This window comes from Symphalangus syndactylus, chromosome 14, assembly GCF_028878055.3.
Source record: "Symphalangus syndactylus isolate Jambi chromosome 14, NHGRI_mSymSyn1-v2.1_pri, whole genome shotgun sequence".
Classification (NCBI taxonomy): domain Eukaryota; kingdom Metazoa; phylum Chordata; class Mammalia; order Primates; family Hylobatidae; genus Symphalangus; species Symphalangus syndactylus.
The window spans coordinates 118578020-118594992 of NC_072436.2; the positions used below are offsets into that span (position 1 = coordinate 118578020).

The following is a 16973-nucleotide window of genomic DNA, read 5'->3' on the forward strand; positions in this document are numbered from 1 at the left end:
CAACGGCACTCCTTGGCCCAGCCCCTCAACTCTGGCTTCTCAGGGTGGGGCTCATGGCCCCGCCCACCCCTGTGGCCAGGGGCACAGCTGCTCCTGTGACCTGCAGGGTGTCCCCTCCCTTTGGGGACCCCCTGCACTCCCTCCCATGCTGTCAAGGGGCAGCTCTTGCAACCCCAGTGAACCTTCCCCTCTCCCTCCAGCCCCCACCCTGCCCGTCTGGCGGTTCTCACTTATCGGACGTGTCCCCAGAGCCCTATGGCCCTTTCATACTCAAGGCCTTCTGGGCAGGGTTACTTTTCTCAGGCACAAGAGAACTGCTTCCTGGCACGAGAGCACCCACCTGTTCAACCTCATTCTCCCTGTCCCCTCCCACACCTTGGAAGGCGCACCAGGAACAAGGTTATACCTGTGCGGCCATGAAGCAGGCCTTTTCATACTTGCATACGTGCCCGTGAGACACTCCTGCAGGGTTCTCTAAAGCACCTGCCTGCCCCTCACTGCTGCCACACCCAAAGCTGCATCTCTGGGAAGCCCCTGCCTGGGCTCCTCTTGCCCGCCTCACCATCATCCCTTCACGCTGCCCTCAGACGTCACAGGGTGCTGAGGCCACCGTCTGTTCCAGGTGGGAGCACACCGCTTGCATGCGGCCAGGGTGCCCGGCTTGTTGGGCAGGGGTCCTCAAACTGGAGACCCCCTGAGGCTGTCAAGATTGCTGGGTGCCCAGTTTCTGACCGAGCGGGTCTGGGAGGGGGTGCTCGCCTCAGCAGCCCTCCCCACCCTGACCCAGGCTGGCCAGCAAATTCCTGGTCACTCCTTCAGGAACAAATCCATTTTCCTTAGGGAGCAGAGAGACGGGCAGACGCACACACGCTAGGCTCACGCCTGACCACCGGGGTTTTTCAGGCAGTGCAAAAATGTTTATTCTGCTTTCTTCCTTGGTGGGTGGGTCATCAGGCTGCTTTGGCTATGAAGCTCAGGCTCTGTGGCCTGAGCAGCACAGAGCACCATGGCTGCCCTTGGGCCTTAGGAGCAGCAAGGCACAGAGGTGAGTCCTGCATCGGGTGACACGGCGGGGGCATGTGAGCACCAGAAGGGCAGAGGCAGGTGTTTGCTGTGCCTGGGGCACGGGGCCTCTTCAGGGATAGAGCAGCTCCAGTGTCTACTGAGAGGGCACAGACTGACCCAAACACGCATTCCATAGGCAGTTCCTCGGGATAGTCACAGCACATGCAGCCAGTACACAGCTGCAACACCACTAAGGACACCTGTGAGCGGCCACGGGCTCAGCTCCAGAGCAGGACCCACCCATCCTGCTGGGGGAGACCCTTGCTCCAGGCTTCCTCACAGGACTGGTCAAAGGAACCCAGTCACACGCCCCATGCTAGAGGATCCCCCTGTAGCTCTGGGAAGGGCTGCAAAGCTGGAGCTGTCTCAGGTTCCCGTTGAGGCCCTGAGGCTGCCCCAGAGCCTAGTGCCCTGAGTTGCATGACTCCCTGGGGGACAGCGCACAGGAGGGAAAAGGGGAATGGACTTCTACAGGATGGGGTGGGGGACGGCCTGTCCTGGGGACACCCTGGTTCTTTCTACGCGCTGGCCGCTCTGGCCTGGGGAGAAGCTGGCAAGGAGAGGGCACCGGGTAAGGATGGGGTGCTGCACGACCCAGCTCTGCCCAAGGTGGCCCAGGGAGACCACTATGAAGGCTGCCTGGTGTGAGCAGGACCCTGGTGGGGTGCAGAGTGAGGCCGTGTGGGGACTCAGGGAGGACGCTGGGCGGGAGAGAGGCCCAGGGTGTCCCCTCACCCGTGCACGTCTGTGGGTGTGATCATGGAGGACTGGGAAGGCTGCTGCTGCCCAGTGGCGACCATCACCAGGGTCAGGGGTGGGGGAGTCAGTGCAGAGACCCAGGGAAGGGCCCACTTCCCAGGACGTTTAGTGTCAGCAGGCGGAGGCTCTCCACAGGCTCTGGCTGGCATGCCTCTATGCCTCACTCCGGTACCGCAGCCGGGAGAACCGGTCCCTGATGGCCTGGTCACTGTCTGGCCCACCCTCACCCAGGCGGACCACCCTGCTGCTTGGGACAAGGTCCCGAACCTTGTGCTTGATCACAGAGACCAGGCCGGGAGCCTCTGAGTCTGCCGGGCCTGTCAGAAGGATGTAGGCGGCGTGGCGGCTTGGCTCAAACAGGACGGCTGCAGGGTGGGGGGACACAGCTGTCAGGGCAGCTCAGGACCAGCCAGGGCAGACCCCGCGGAACACCCTGGTCCCTGGCCGAGGCCGCACTCACCATCGAAGGCAACAATGTGGGTAGAGACGTTGGCCAGCTCCAGCAGCACGCGCGGCAGGGTGGGGTGGAACATGTACAGGCTATGCCGGGCCTCCCCGCTCTCCTGGAGTGAGAACCAGCAATGGGCCCCACGCCCTTCACTGAGCACTCCCACAGGACACTGCTGTCAGAGTGACCATGCCTGGAGCTCTATGTCCGCCTGGAGCCCTATCTGGGTCCCCCAAACGCCAGCCCCCAGCTCTGTGGCCACCTCCCAGGTCCTCCCTCCCGCCCAACCTGGTCCTGACACTGGTCCTTGCCGGCAGCCACTCCCTTCAGGGCATGGCTGTGTGCTCCCCTATCCACCCAAGGCCATCAGCCCCTTCTCGCTGGACTGCTCTAAGGTCACTTTCCCTCAGCTTGCACCACCTCATCCTGACTGACTGTCACTGGACTTCCAACTTATTTGAGGTTGCCCAGGCACTGAGGAGCTTCTGGGCACTTCCAGGTAGAGCTCAGGCCTGGGTCTCTGGCCCTGGCTCCCACCATGGCTGCTCCAAGGGTGGCCCCCATACCGTCTCGCTGGTGCTCCCCAGCTCGTGGAGGCCCCAGAAGAAGAAGGCTGAGCGGTGGTCTGCAGTCGGCAGGCTGGCGGACAGTGGACCCCCAGGGAGGCTCGGGAGGGCTAGGCTACACAGGACGGCTCCAGTGCCAAGGTCCAGGAACAGAATCTGGGGGGGGAGGGGACACTGTGGGGGCCAACGTGGGGGCTACCGGGAAAACCTCGAGGCTTGCACAGGTACACGTGCCCTCAGCCACGCCAGCCCTGGAGGCAGATGCTCTGAGGGAGGCAGAACCTTCTCAGCAGCTCTGAGGGCAGCAGCTCCTAAGCCTGTCTGCTTAGACCAGTCTCTCCTCAGCTAAGAACAAAGGTGCCACCTCCGAAGGAAGAACAGCGAACCTGTCTGTCGGTGCCAGTTCCGTTTTCCACGACTACAGCCAAGCTGTCTGGTTTGTAGCGGCCGAAGATGGGTTTTCTGGAACAATATGGAGGAAGCGCTCACGAGGGGTCTCGGTGAGGAGACTGAGATGGAGGAAGCACCCAGGAACAGGTCCGCCCCTCAGTCTCCCGTGGCCACATCTGGACCAGGGCCCAGGACATGGAGCTGACGTCTGGGGCAAGGGGCAGTACCAAAGACAGGCAAGAGGCCCTGGCAGCAGCACACAGCCTCCGGCCCCACCCCCAGCGCTGTCTCCTCGCCAGCCAACGGGACGTGCCCGGGGTGCTGGGAAGGGGTGCAGCACCTGCGCAGTCCTTGGGGAGACCCCGTACCTTAGGACATGGGCTGCCTTGGGTGTCCAGCGAGGCGTCAGCTCCTGCCCGTCCAGCAGCACGAAGGCCTCTGAGCCCACAAGGAGCACATCTGCACCGGCGTTCCCCGGGACATGCATCAGGTAGCGCACTGCTCCAGAGCTAGACAGGAGAGTGGGAGAAACGGGCACCGGGTCCCGGGGCAGCCTCAGACACCCAGTGGAGGCCCTGGCACCGCCCATCTCAGGGGGCTCCTCTCAGGCCCCCATAACCCGTTTCTCAGTTCTACAGCTTGAAAAGAGAAGAGCTGGGCACAGTGGCTCACGCCTGTAATTCCAGCACTTTGGGAGGCTGAGGCGGGCGGATCATGAAGTCAGAAGTTCGAGACCAGCCTGACCAACAACATGGTGAAACCCCATCTCTACTAAAAATGCAAAAATTTTTTTTTTTGCTCTCCACGAGCTGGGGAGCACCAGCGAGACGGTATGGGGGCCACCCTTGGAGCAGCCATGGTGGGAGCCAGGGCCAGAGACCCAGGCCTGAGCTCTACCTGGAAGTGCCCAGAAGCTCATCAGTGCCTGGGAGGCTGGGGCAAGAGAATCACTTGAACCCGGGAGGCGGAGGTTGCAGTGAACCGAGATCGCACCACTGCACTCCAGCCTGGGGGACAGGGCAGGACTCCGTCTTAAAAAAAACAACAAAACAGAAAAGAGAAGAAAGCCCCCACTTTCTGTGGAGACAGGCACAGCGTCGGGAACCTTTCTTCTCTTTACTCGGCTTTTATTTGACCATTTCTCACATCTGAGCCCAGGGTGACCTCGCGGTACCCCCAGCACCTCCCTGCCTGTGCGGCTGCTCTGGGCTCCACACAGATTGTCTGAACACTGGCGGGGGGAAGCTGAGCCACGGGGTGGGCACTCTGCGTGGAGAAAGGCCGCGGCCCAGACCCACCTGTGGGAAAGCACCCTGCGGGTGGTGGCATTGAGCATGCTCTCCCAGTGCGGGTCACTCTTGAACGGGCCGTCGCTCCCGGTCACCTTCTCGTAGAGACCCTTCACAGAGCAGCCGCAGAGGGAGCTTGCTATTCAAAACACAGAAGGGCCCGAGGTCACCAGGGCCACGCTGTGAACCTGGACGAGGAGCATGCCGTGCCACATGGAGCCAGGTCCCTGGGCTTCCTGACTCCAGCACCTCGAGAGCAGAAGCAGGACCTGAGGAGCTGCAGGGCAGTCACGCTCCGTGAGTGAGGCCGGCCAGGGATGTGGCAGAAACAACGTACCACAGGGAAAGAGGATGTAGTGGGCACCCGTCCTGGTGACGTGAAGGAGGAAGCCACTTTCCCCGTCCACACCGAGGCTGCCTCTGAGGCCAATCTGGTGCCCGGTGCTGCTGGAGTAGAGGTGGCCACTAACCTGCAATGACACAGGATGACACAGGAAGAGAGGGACCACCTGCAATGACACAGGCCCAGGAAGAGAGGGGCCACCTGCAATGACACAGGCCCAGGAAGGGAGGGACCTGAGCGCAGGGGCAGGGCACTCTACAGCGGGAGATGTGGAAGGGTTAGGGGCCCACAGGCTCTTGGTTTTGAGGAAAGAGGTGCTGACATCAGAGAGTCTGACACCATGGTCAGTGCCTCCACACTGCACGGGGCACGAGGCAGGCAGGGCAGCCCCAGTGCCTCAAAGGTGCTCCCAGCCATCAGAGCTTCACCCCCAACACTGCAACAGCACAGATGGGAAGTGTGCACTCCACTGTTCTTGGGGAGGCCCCAAAGCTTCCTGGTAGAGGTGGAGTCCCCTGAGTATGCTGGGTCTATGGGAGTTGGGAACGTGGGGCTCTGGGTGGGTCCCCGACAAGTGGTCAGACCCAAATCCTGTCTGAGAAGTGGCAGCAGATGGGGAGGCAGAGCAGGGCCTTGGGCAGGTGGCCTTGGCGACTTGGGAGGAAAGCCAGGCTGGGCTGTACCTCCTCCTGCTCCTGGGTGAGAACCAGCAGGTCTGGGGCCCCATCGCCGTCCACATCAGGCACCTGCAGCAGAGGGCTCAGGACGGATGCATTCCTGCTGAAGCTGCTGCTGTGGTTCCACAGGGTTTCCCCTAAAATCAAGCACACGGTCACGGAACGTGGCCCTGAGTCCCCTTCAACAGCAGCCGGGCAACTGCACGGCCTGTGACAGGCAGGCTCCTGTTGAGGCGTCACCCTCGTGACCCCATGGCTCACTGCACACTCAGAGCAGAGATGCCAACAGGAGGGGAGGGCGGCCCTGCTGTGCTTGTAAAGGAGCAGCATGCAGAGGTGGTGGACACACGTCCTGCCCGTGTATGGAGACTCGGTGGCGATACGCCAAACGCTGACAGCCTCATTCCTGGGAACCGCAGAGTTCCCCCTTCCTTTTCTCCTATCTGCGTGTCCTAGAACATCTAGGGCTAATGCCGACCCTCCCGCCCAAGTGCATGAAGCCTGACCTCACCCATCTCTCGAAACCCCTGCCTCCTGCTGGGGTTGCAGGCATGCCCTTGGTGCCATGCAGGCCCCAGCTGAGCGGCCCCTTCCTCTGCCCTCCACATAGAAGGCAAGAATGGAGGTGTGTGCTCGGAGGCGATCTACTGACCACAGGTCCCAATGCAACTCCTTACGCACATACAATCTCATCCAAACCTTTTTTTAAAGACAGATTCCTTGATTCTTAAAATACTTTCAGCCTGCTCTTTATTCTCCTCCATATCCTTAAAATGACAACTTGTAAGGGAAATGTGAACATTCACCAAATCTAGGCACAGAATTCTTCCAGACCGTGATGAGGTGCAAGGAGCCCGCACACACACACGGCTCCCCGCACCACGAATTCTTTCCCTCGTGTTTCCACGAGGCCAGCTCCGCTGCGGCTCGGAGACCTGCACCCTCAGGCTTAGGGGCACTGACAGGCCCTGATCTCCCCTGACGGGATGAATGCAGGTTCATGTTCTGGGCTCGCCCTGGGCACTGCCACCACTGACACCTCAGGAGCAGCCAGCGGCCAAGCTGCTCCTCCTCTCTGCTACCCCACAGCAGGTGACTTCGGACTGCCCCTGTGTGTTACAGCCCACCAGCAAGGTGTAACGGGAGGTAACAGACACAGTGCAGCTGAAGGCAGCCGAGGCGCGTGCCTTCCACACGCTTGCAGCCTCACTTAGAGGTTCTCCCCATAACCTTCCTTCGCATCCAGCCACCCTCAAGATCACAGGGCTGAGCCTCGTCGGGGCCTCCTGGCATTGGCCCTCAGGGTGAGGTGGCTCAGGTGAGAGGCCCTCAGTGAGAACCCCACTGCCTGGCTGGCCTACCTGTGAACACATCGACTGCAATGAAAGAACTGGGTCTGCCCACAAGGATGCAGGCAGAAAGTGCCTCACTGCCTCTTGGCTGGGGCACAGCACACTCCACGAGGGCCACATCTTGGGCCACAGGTCTCTCCCAGAGCGTGCTGCCGTTGGCCCCCGACACAGCAGCTGCAAAGGTGCAGGGAGAGGAAAAGCCTGTAGGGAGAGACACCAACACCTCACTGTTACAGCATCCGGGCAGGCAGGCTGGCCAGCCCCAGCATGTGCTCTTCCAGGTCTGTCTTCCTCACACCTCTCCTAGGCCACAGCCCCTCCCTCCCAGGTGGATCTCCTTTATCTTGCAGGCTCCCAGGGCTCTAATGCTGACCCCATAGGGGCTCAGTGGCCAGGGCGGTGCTGGGACTGGGCTTCCAGGCCTCTTTCTGGTCCTGCCAAGAAGGATGACAAGATGGGTTCCAGAAACACCACCACCTGCTTCCCCCAAACACTGAAAGCGAGAGGGTGACCTAAAATGACGATTCCTTCCACAGGGAGCTCCTCCTTTTTCATATAAAATGCAATTACCTTCGTCCACACAGGGTCGGCTGAAATTGTTGCTGCTGTTGGCGTTTTTATAAAGAAAAAGAACATCCTGGATCCTGTCCCCGTTTATATCATCCACAGCCAGAAAATCATAGATAACTGAAAGAGAAAACCACGGGCCGTATGCCTGGTTTCCAGGAATGATCAGGCCCACCACGACCTACTTCTCTGCTCCATGGAACCCGCCACTGTGAGGGCACCCAGCGAGGATGGTGGCTTCTTCCTCACTAGGATGAGTCATTTCCTTCCTGAACACAAGGGGGTGGACAACAATGCCCAGTGTTAACCTTCAGAAAGGAAGAAGCAGGACATCTGGGCATTAAGAATGGATGTTCTGGCACATTCTGTTCAGGGACAAATCCCTCCCTAGACCAGGGGGCATCTAGACAGTCCACACTCCATACTCGTCAGGGTTTACACTTCCTTTCATTCAAGGACTCAAGTGAGAAACTTTACGCCCTAAAATCAAACACCAAAAGAGTGAAGTCGGCCGGGCGAGGTGGCTCATGCCTGTAATCCCAGCACTTTGGGAGGCCGAGGAGGGCAGATAACGAAGTCAGGAGATTGAGACCATCCTGGCCAATGTTTGAAACCCTGTCTCTACTAAAAATACAAAAAATTAGCTGGGTGTGGTAGTGCGTGCCTGTAATCCCAGCTACTCGGGAGGCTGAGGCAGGAGAATAGTTTGAACCAGGAGGCAGAGGTTGCAGTGAGCGAGACTGCACCACTGCACTCCAGCCTGGCTGACAGAGCGAGAGTCCATCTCAAAACACAAAACAAAAACAAAAAAATAGGCCGGGCGAGGTGGCTCACACCTATAATCCTAGCACTTTAGGAGGCCGAGGCAGGTGGATCACAAGGTCAGGAGTCTGAGACAAGCCTGGCTAATATGGTGAAACCCTTTCTCTACTAAAAATACAGAAATTAGCCAGGCATGGTGGCAGGCGCCTATAGTTCCAGCTACTCGGGAGGCTGAGGCAGGAGAATCACTTGAACCCAGGAGGTGGAGGCTGCAGTCAGTTGAGATTGAGCCACTGCACTCCAGTCTGGGCAACAGAGCGAGACTCCATCTCAAAAAAAAAAAAAAAAAAAAAAAAAAAAAAAAAAAAAGAATAAAGTTGAACCCCGCCCCCCCTTTTTTTTGAGACAGGGTCTGGCTACGTTGCCCAGGCTGGCCTTGAACTCCAGGCCTCAAGTGATCCTCCCGTCTCAGCCTCTGAAACTGCTGGAAATACAGGTGTGAGCCACTGCGCCCAGCATGAAGTTGAATCTTTATGTCATGCACAAAAATGAACTCAAAATGAATCAAAGACCTAAACATAAGAGCTAAAATTATAAAACTCTTAGAAAAAAAAACGGAAAAATCTTCATGACAAGGGATCTGGTGGTTTCTTTGATACAAAAGCACACAAGGCCAGGTGTGGTGGCTCATGCCTGTAATCCCAGCACTACGGGAGGCTGAGGTGGGTGGATCACCTGAGGTCAGGAGTTTGAGACCAGCCTGACCAATATGGCGAAACCCTGTCTCTACTAAAAATACATAGATCAGCCAGGCGTGGTGGCAGGCACCTGTAATCCCAGCTACTTGGGAGGCTGAGGCAGGAGAATCGCTTGAACCCGGGAGGTGGAGGTTGCAGTGAGCTGAGATCACGCCACTGCACTCTCCAGCCTGGATGACAGAGCAAGACTGTCTCCAAAAAAAAAAAAAAAAAAAGCACAGGAAAGAAAAATGGGCTTCATTGAAACTGAAAGCTTTTATGCACCAAAGGGCACTATCAAGAGAGTGAACAGGCCGGCGCGGTGGCTCACACTGGCAATCCCAGCATGTTGGGAGGCCGAGGCAGGCAGATCACTTGAGGTCAGGAGTTTGAGATCAGCCTGGCCGACATGGTGAAACCACACCTCTACTAAAAATACAAAAGTTACGGCCGAGCGCGGTGGCTCACGCCTGTAATCCCAGCACTTTGGGAGGCTGAGGCAGGCGGATCACCTAAGGTTGGGAATTTGAGATCAGCCTGACCAACATGGAGGGACCCCATCTCTACTAAAAATACAAAATTAGCTGGGCGTGGTGGTGCACGCCTGCAATTCCAGCTACTTGGGAGGCTGGGGAAGGAGAATCACTTGAACCTGGGAGGGGGAGGTTGCGATGAGCCAAGATCATGCCGAGATCGTGCCGTTGCACTCCAACCTGGGCAAGAAGAGCAAAACTCCGTCTAAAAAAAAAAAACAGACTAATCTTTGCAGACAGGAGAGTAGGCTGCCCAGGGCTAGGAGAGGAGGGAACAGGGAGTGATGGCAAAGGTAATGAGGACTTTTCTTTTTTTGAGACAGGGTCTCCCTCTGTCACCCAGGCTGGAGTGCAGTGGTGCCATCACAGCTCACTGCAGCCTCAACCTTCCAGGTGTAAGTGATACTCCTACCTCAGCCTCCCAAGTAGCTGGGACCACAGCTGCATGCCACCACGCCTGGCTGATTTTTGTATTTTTTGTAGAGATGGGGTCTGTGCCCAGCCTCTTGAGAAATCTTTTTTTTTTTTTGAGATGGAGTCTCGCTCTGTCGCCCAGGCTGGAGTGCAGTGGCGCGGTCTCAGCTCACTGCAAGCTCCGCCTCCAGGGTTCACGCCATTCGCCTGCCTCAGCCTCTCCGAGTAGCTGGGACTACAGGCGCCCGCCACCACGCCCGGCTAATTTTTTGTATTTTTAGTAGAGACGGGGTTTCACCGTGGTTTCGATCTCCTGACCTCGTGATCCGCCCGCCTCGGCCTCCCAAAGTGCTGGGATTACAAGCGTGATGCACCGCGCCCGGCCGAGGAATCTTTTAGGGATGATGGAAATATTCTAAAATGGAATTGTACAGACAGCTACATAACTCTACAAATTGACTACAAATCACTGAATTGGGCCAGGTGTCGTGACTTATGCCTGTAATCCCAGCAGGTTGGGAGGCTCAGGGAGGAGGATCACTTAAAATCAGGAGTTCAAGGCCGGACGCGGTGGCTCACGCTTGTAATCCCAGCACTTTGGGAGGCTGAGGCGGGCGGATCATGAGGTCAGGAGATCGACACCACGGTGAAACCCCGTCTCTACTAAAAATACAAAAAATTAGCCGGGTGTGGTGGCGGGCGCCTGTAGTCCTAGCTACTCGGAGAGGCTGAGGCTGGAGAATGGCGGGAACCCGGGAGGCGGAGCTTGCAGTGAGCCGAGATCGTACCACTGCACTCCAACCTGGGTGACACAGCAAGACTCCGTCTCAAAAAAAAAAAAAAAAAAAAAAAAAAATCAGGAGTTCAAGAGCAGCCTGGCTAACATGGTAAAACCCCATCTTTACGAAAAATACAAAATTAGGGCCAGGTGCTGTGGCTCACACCTGTAATCCCAGCACGTTGGGACGTCAAGGTGGGTGGATCACAAGGCCAAGAGTTCAAGACCAGCCAGGTGCAGTGGCTCATAATCCCAGCACTTTGGGAGGCCGAGGCGGGCGGATAACCAGGTCAGGAGATTGAGACCATCCTGGCCAACGTGTGAAACCCTGTCTCTACTAAAAATACAAAAAATTAGCTGGGTGTGGTGGCACGTGCCTGTAATCCCAGCTACTCAGGAGGCTGAGGGAAGATAATCGTTTGAACCCCGGAGGCAGAGCTTGCAGTGAGCCGAGCTCGCGCCGCTGCACTCCAGCCTGGGCGACAGAGCAAGACATTGTCTCTTTAGAAAAAAAAAACAAACAAAAAACAGAGTTCAAGAACAGCCTGGCCAACATGGTAAAACCCCATCTCTACTAAGAATACAAAAATTGGCCAGGCGTGGTGGCTCATGTCTGTAATCCCAGCACTTTGGGAGGCCAAGGCGGGCGGATCAGGAGGTCAGGAGATCAAGACCATCCTGGCTAACATGGTGAAACCCCATCTCTACCAAAAATACAAAAAATTATCTGGGCGTGGTAGCGGGTGCCTGTAGTCCCAGCTACTTGGGAGGCTGAGGCAGGAGAATGGCGTGAACCCGGGAGGTGGAGCGTGCAGTGAGCCGAGATCGCGCCACTGCTCTTCAGCCTGGGCGACAGAGAGATTCCTTCTCAAAAAAAAAAAAAAAAATTAAATTAAAATAGAAATTAAAAAAAATTAAAAAGAATACAAAAATTGGGCTGGGCCTGTTGGCTCACGCCTATAATCCCAGCACTCTGGGAGGCTGAGGCAAGAGGATCCCCTGAGGTAGGGAGTTTGAGACCAGTCTGACCAACATGGAGAAACCCCGTCTCTACTAAAAATACAAAATTAGCCAGGCATGGTGGCACATGCCTGTAATCCCAGCTACTAGGGAGGCTGAGGCAGTAGAATGGCTTGAACTTGGGAAGTGGAGGTTGCCGTGAGCCAAGATCATGCCACTGCACTCCAGCCTGGGCAATAAGAGCGAAACTCTGTCTCAGAAAAAAAAAAAAAGAAAAAAAATGGCCAAACAGCGTGCCTCATGCCTGTAATCTCAGCGCTTTGGGAGGCCGAGGCAGGTGGATCACAAGGTCAGGAGATGGAGACCATCCTGGCTAACATGGTGAAACCCCATCTCTACTAAAAAATACAAAAAAGTAGACGGGTGTGGTGGCAGGCGTCTGTAATCCCAGCTACTCGGGAGGCTGAGGCAGCAGAATGGCATGAACCCAAGAGGCAGCGCTTGCAGTGAGCCAAGACTGCGCCACTGCACTCCAGCCTGGGCGACAGAGCGAGACTCCATCTCAAAAAAAAAAAATTTTTTTTGAACACAAACTGACCCTAAGTGAGGTTTCAACAAGAAACCCTATTGAGGGCACTGGAGAAGCCCTGAATTCTCTGCCAGGAAGCACTGCGGCTGTCAGTGCTCACGCCCACTGACGTGGGTGACTGCAGCTGCTGTTCTTCTAGAAGCACAATGTCCTGACTAAGGCTGATTCCATTGCTTTTGGTAACAGCCAAGACTCCAGAATGGCAAGGTCAGGAGACAGGAATGAATGGGTACTTTCCTTTCACTAACCAGGATGTGAGCTGGGTCACCCTAGCAAGACTGGACCATACAAGCTGGTGCATGTTTTTTACATTTTATGACAGCCTTCTCTGTATCTTTCACCCAGAAGCTCTGTTTCATTAAATTTTTTAATTTAGAAAAGTACCCAAATAGGCTACTTTTGTTTATTTACCCAACTCATCCTTCCTAAAAAAAGGGAGAACTGGCTGGGTGGGGTGGCTCACGCCTGTAATCCCAGCACTTTGGGAGGCCGAGGCAGGCAGATCATGAGGTCAGGAGATCGAGACCCTCCTGGCTAACACGGTGAAACCCCGTCTCTACTAAAAATAGAAAAAATTAGCTGGGCGTGGTCGTGGGCGCCTGTAGTCCCAGCTACTCAGGAGGCTGAGGCAGGAGAATGGCGTGAACCCAGGAGGCGGAGCTTGCAGTGAGCCGAGATCGTGCCACTGCACTCCAGCCTGGGCGACAGAGCGAGACTCTGAGACTCCCTCTTAAAAAAAAAAAAAAAAAAGGGGAGAACTGAGGCCGGATATAGTGGCTCAATGATGCCTGTAATCCCAGCACTTTGGGAAGCCGAAGTGGACAGATCACCTGAGGTCAGGAGTTCAAGACCGGCCTGACCAACATGGAGAAACCCTATCTCTACTAAAAATACAAAATTAGCTGGGCGTGGTACTGCACGCCTGTAATCCCGGCTACTTGGGAGGCTGAGGCAGGAGAATCGCTTGAACTCCGGAGGCAGAGGTTGCGGTGAGCTGAGATTGTGCCATTGCACTCCAGCCTGGGCAACAAGAGCAAAACTCCATCTCAAAAATAAAAAGGCTGCTCTATCGCTCCCTAAAACTCCAGGAAAACCTTGGACGTAGAACTGGCAGCCACTTGGGATTGATTCACTGTTTAAAGGCCACTTCTAGACTCACAGACACAGTTCTGCCCCCTCCGCCCCATCCCCTGGGAAGAGCTGCTTTGGACACCACTGGGCGGGGAAGCCGAGGCTTACCAGCGGCACTGTAGTCGACCCTCCACATTCGCTGTGACGCTGGCCGGTCTGGACACGGGATGACGAATGAGACGACGAACACCACAAAAAGGCAGAGAAACAGTGAAAGAAAAAACGCCGCCGCTCGGCACCGGGAAAGCCGGGACTGTGCAGGCGCGCTTTTCACGTTATCCTCATTTTTTGATGGATTTCCCAGATTTTCCTGCGATTTTCTTTCTTCATTTTTCAAGGGGTGGATTTCGGCTTCTAAGTCCTTGTGGTCCAACATCACGGGCACATCCCAAAGTTTAACTCCTGGTCACTGTGTTGATAAAGCAAGAGGTCGGTGAGGCCAGTAGTCCCACGGCACAAAGCTGCAGCACTGAGGGGTCTGCTGGCGTCAACTTCTTGGGGAGCTGGCTGCAGCTGTAACTATGGGCCATCAGCCCAGGAAATAAATGCTAAATAAATGTTTAGGGTGTCAGTCTTAACAGATCCTACTTAAAAAGGTCTCTAATTAATATGGAAAGGCGAATTAGCTGTGTAGAGCCAGCAGGCAGGAACTATTTTCATCCTGAACACGCCGGTGCTTCCTGCCTGCCTAACCCAGGAAATGCTGAATGAGCTCCAGGGCAGTGCCAGGCCAGGGCTGAGGACGCTGAAACCCACACCCAGCATGTTAACTAAGCCCCACCTACTCAGCCTCTGAGCACATCTGAGCCACCTTCCACCAGCCTCAAGCACAGATGGAAAACGTGACCCAGGTGCGCACACATGGACTCCCTGGAGGGCCACAGACCCAAGATTCAAAGTACCCGGAGTGAAGATGGGCTTTGGGTGGGCAGCCTTGCACCTCCCTAGCTGTGTGACCAGGACATGTGCTTCGACTGAACTGTGCCTCAGTTTCCTTATCTGTAAAAGAAACAATATCTACTTTAGAAGCCTGGTCTAAGGATTAAATAACTAAATGCAGCTGGGCGTGGTGGCTCATGCCTGTAATCCCAGTACTTTGGGAGGCCAAGGCGGGCGGATCATGAGGTCAGGAGATTGAGACCATCCTGGCTAACATGGTGAAACCCCCACTCTACTAAAAATACAAAAAAAATTAGCCGGGCGCGGTAGCGGGTGCCTGTAGTCCCAGCTACTCGGGAGGCTGAGGTAGGAGAACGGCGTGAACCCAGGAGGCGGAGCTTGCAGTGAGCCAAGATAGCACCACTGCAGTCCCTCCTGGGCGCCAGAGCAAGACACCGTCTCAAAAAAAAAAAAAAAATTAAATGCATATAAAGTACTTATAAGATCATCTGATACACAGTAAACATTCAAACACTACCTAATTATTATTAATAAAATATGTTCATGGATAAGCACAGACTAACTAGAAAAAAATAAAATAAAATATATTCAAACAGAAGTCCGCAGGGGAGGACAGGGGACAGCCGTGTGGAGTGAGCTCGGTGCTGGGCGTAACTTCTGAGCCCTGATTCTGAGGGGAAAAACATGCCCTCTCCTTGCCCTGGTTCCTGCTGGCCGGACTGGGGGTGGATGTGGTGGGGAAACCGGCAGCCGCTGTCTTAGAAACAAAAACAGAACACACATTTGAAGATGGGAAAGGCACAGGGCCCCTGGTATCTGCCAACCGCCACCACCCAGCCTGAGCTGCTTCGACTGTATAAAAGGAGAAAAAAACAAACTTCCATGTCTCAGGCAAGATTTTTGTTATTTTGGTCCCTTTTACACAACCAAACCGATGTCCTAACACATCATACTGAGAGACTGGACATGATCATGAAGATTTGAGGTAAAACCTTCACCTACCCAAAAAGGAAGTCAACAGTTCACAGCAAAGGGAGAGGTGAAAGATGAAAGAGGGCGTGCGGAGGTCAGCGAGGGAACGCGAGGAAAAGCTGAGCTGAAAGCCACACCCTCTGGGGAAGGGTCAGGAAGACAGAGAGATAAGGGACTGCTGGCTTTTGTTTTCAGCTGTTCACTCAGACTTTGTCTTTTCCTAATTATCTAATAAAAGTAATTCACTTAATAACCTGTGTATGCCACTAGAATGGCTTTAATTTTAAAAGGGAAAAACGACGAGTCTGGGTGAGGATGTGGAGAAATGAGAACCATCGTACATTGCTGGTGGGACTGTAAAATGATGTAGCTGCTGTGAAAAACAGTCTGGCAGATCCTCAAAAAGTTAAACATAGAACTACCATACTCTCCAGCAAGTCCAGTCCTAGGTGTACACCCACAAGAATTAAAAACAGAGACCTTCCAGCCGGGCACGGTGGCTCACGCCTGTAATCGCAGCACTTTTGAGAGGCCGAGGCAGGCAGATCACAAGGTCAAGAGACTGAGACCAACCTGGACAACATGGTGAAAACCCTGTCTCTACTAAAAATACAAAAATTAGCCGGGCGTGGTGGTGGGTGCCTGTAGTCCCAGCTACTCGGAGAGGCTGAGGCAGGAGAATGGCTTGAACCTGCGAGGCAGAGGTTGTAGTGAGCCGAGATCGCGCCACTGCACTCCAGCCTGGGCGACAGAGCGAGACTCTGTCTCAAAAAAAAAAAAAAAACAAAAAAAACAAAACAGAAAAACAGAGACATGGCCAGCATAGTAGCTCATGCCTGTAATGCCAGTACTTTGGGAGGCCAAAGCAGGAGGATCCCTTGAGGATCACTCAAGGCTGCAGTGAGCTCTGATCATGCCACTGCACTCTAGCCTGGGCAACAGAGCGAGACCCCATCTTTTTTTTTTTTTTTTTTTTTGAGACGCGGTCTCATTCTGTTGCCCAGGCTGGAGTGCAGTGGCACAATCTCGGCTCACTGCAAGCTCCGCCTCCCCTGTTCACGCCATTCTCCTGCCTCAGCCTCCCGAATAGCTGGGACTACAGGTGTCCGCCACCATGCCTAGCTAATTTTTTGTATTTTTAGTAGAGATGGGGTTTCACCATGTTAGCCAGGATGGTCTCGAACTCCTGACCTCGTGATCTGCCCACATTGACCTCCCAAACTGCTGGGATTACAGGCGTGAGCCACCACGCCCGGCCAAGACCCCATCTCTTAAAAAAAAAAAAAAAAAACCTGGCTAGGCATGGTGGCTTATGCCTGTAATCGCAGCACTTTGGGAGGCCGAGTGAGTGGACTGCTTGAGCTCAGGAGTTTGAGACCAGCCTGGGCAATGTGGCGAGACTCTGTCTCTACTAAAAATACCAAAAAAATTAGCTGGGTATGGTGGCACTCCCCCGTGGCCCCAGCTACCCGGAGGCTGAGGTAGAAAGATCACTAGAGTCCAGGGGGGCGGAGGCTGCAGCGAGCTGAGATCACAGCACTGCACTCCAGCTTGGGGCGACAGAGCAAGACTCTGTCTCAAAAACAAAAACAAAAACCCCACTGCAGAAGCTCAAACAAAAACTTGTAAATAAATGTTGATATTGGTTCATGATTAACAACAGCCAAAACACAGAAACAACCCAGATGTCCAACAACATATGAACATATCGACCAGGCTCAGTGGCTCACGCCTGTGATCC

General features: G+C 55.0%; 1 protein-coding gene across 1 annotated transcript in view; it reads right to left on the bottom strand.

Moving 5' to 3' along the window:
• Window positions 1-895: 895 nt before the first annotated feature.
• FAM234A (family with sequence similarity 234 member A) overlaps window positions 896-16973 on the bottom strand; it is a 39155-nt gene continuing 23077 nt past the window's right edge. The window contains exons 3-13 of the mRNA XM_055243085.2: window positions 13469-13769; window positions 7460-7576; window positions 6899-7090; window positions 5544-5674; window positions 4855-4987; window positions 4527-4656; window positions 3597-3737; window positions 3225-3300; window positions 2839-2994; window positions 2285-2387; window positions 896-2189 (exon numbers count right to left, since the gene is read on the bottom strand). Coding sequence (XP_055099060.1) covers window positions 1978-2189; window positions 2285-2387; window positions 2839-2994; window positions 3225-3300; window positions 3597-3737; window positions 4527-4656; window positions 4855-4987; window positions 5544-5674; window positions 6899-7090; window positions 7460-7576; window positions 13469-13736 — 1659 coding nt within the window. The 5' untranslated portion in view covers window positions 13737-13769 and the 3' untranslated portion in view covers window positions 896-1977. The remainder of the gene's footprint in view (window positions 2190-2284; window positions 2388-2838; window positions 2995-3224; window positions 3301-3596; window positions 3738-4526; window positions 4657-4854; window positions 4988-5543; window positions 5675-6898; window positions 7091-7459; window positions 7577-13468; window positions 13770-16973) is intronic.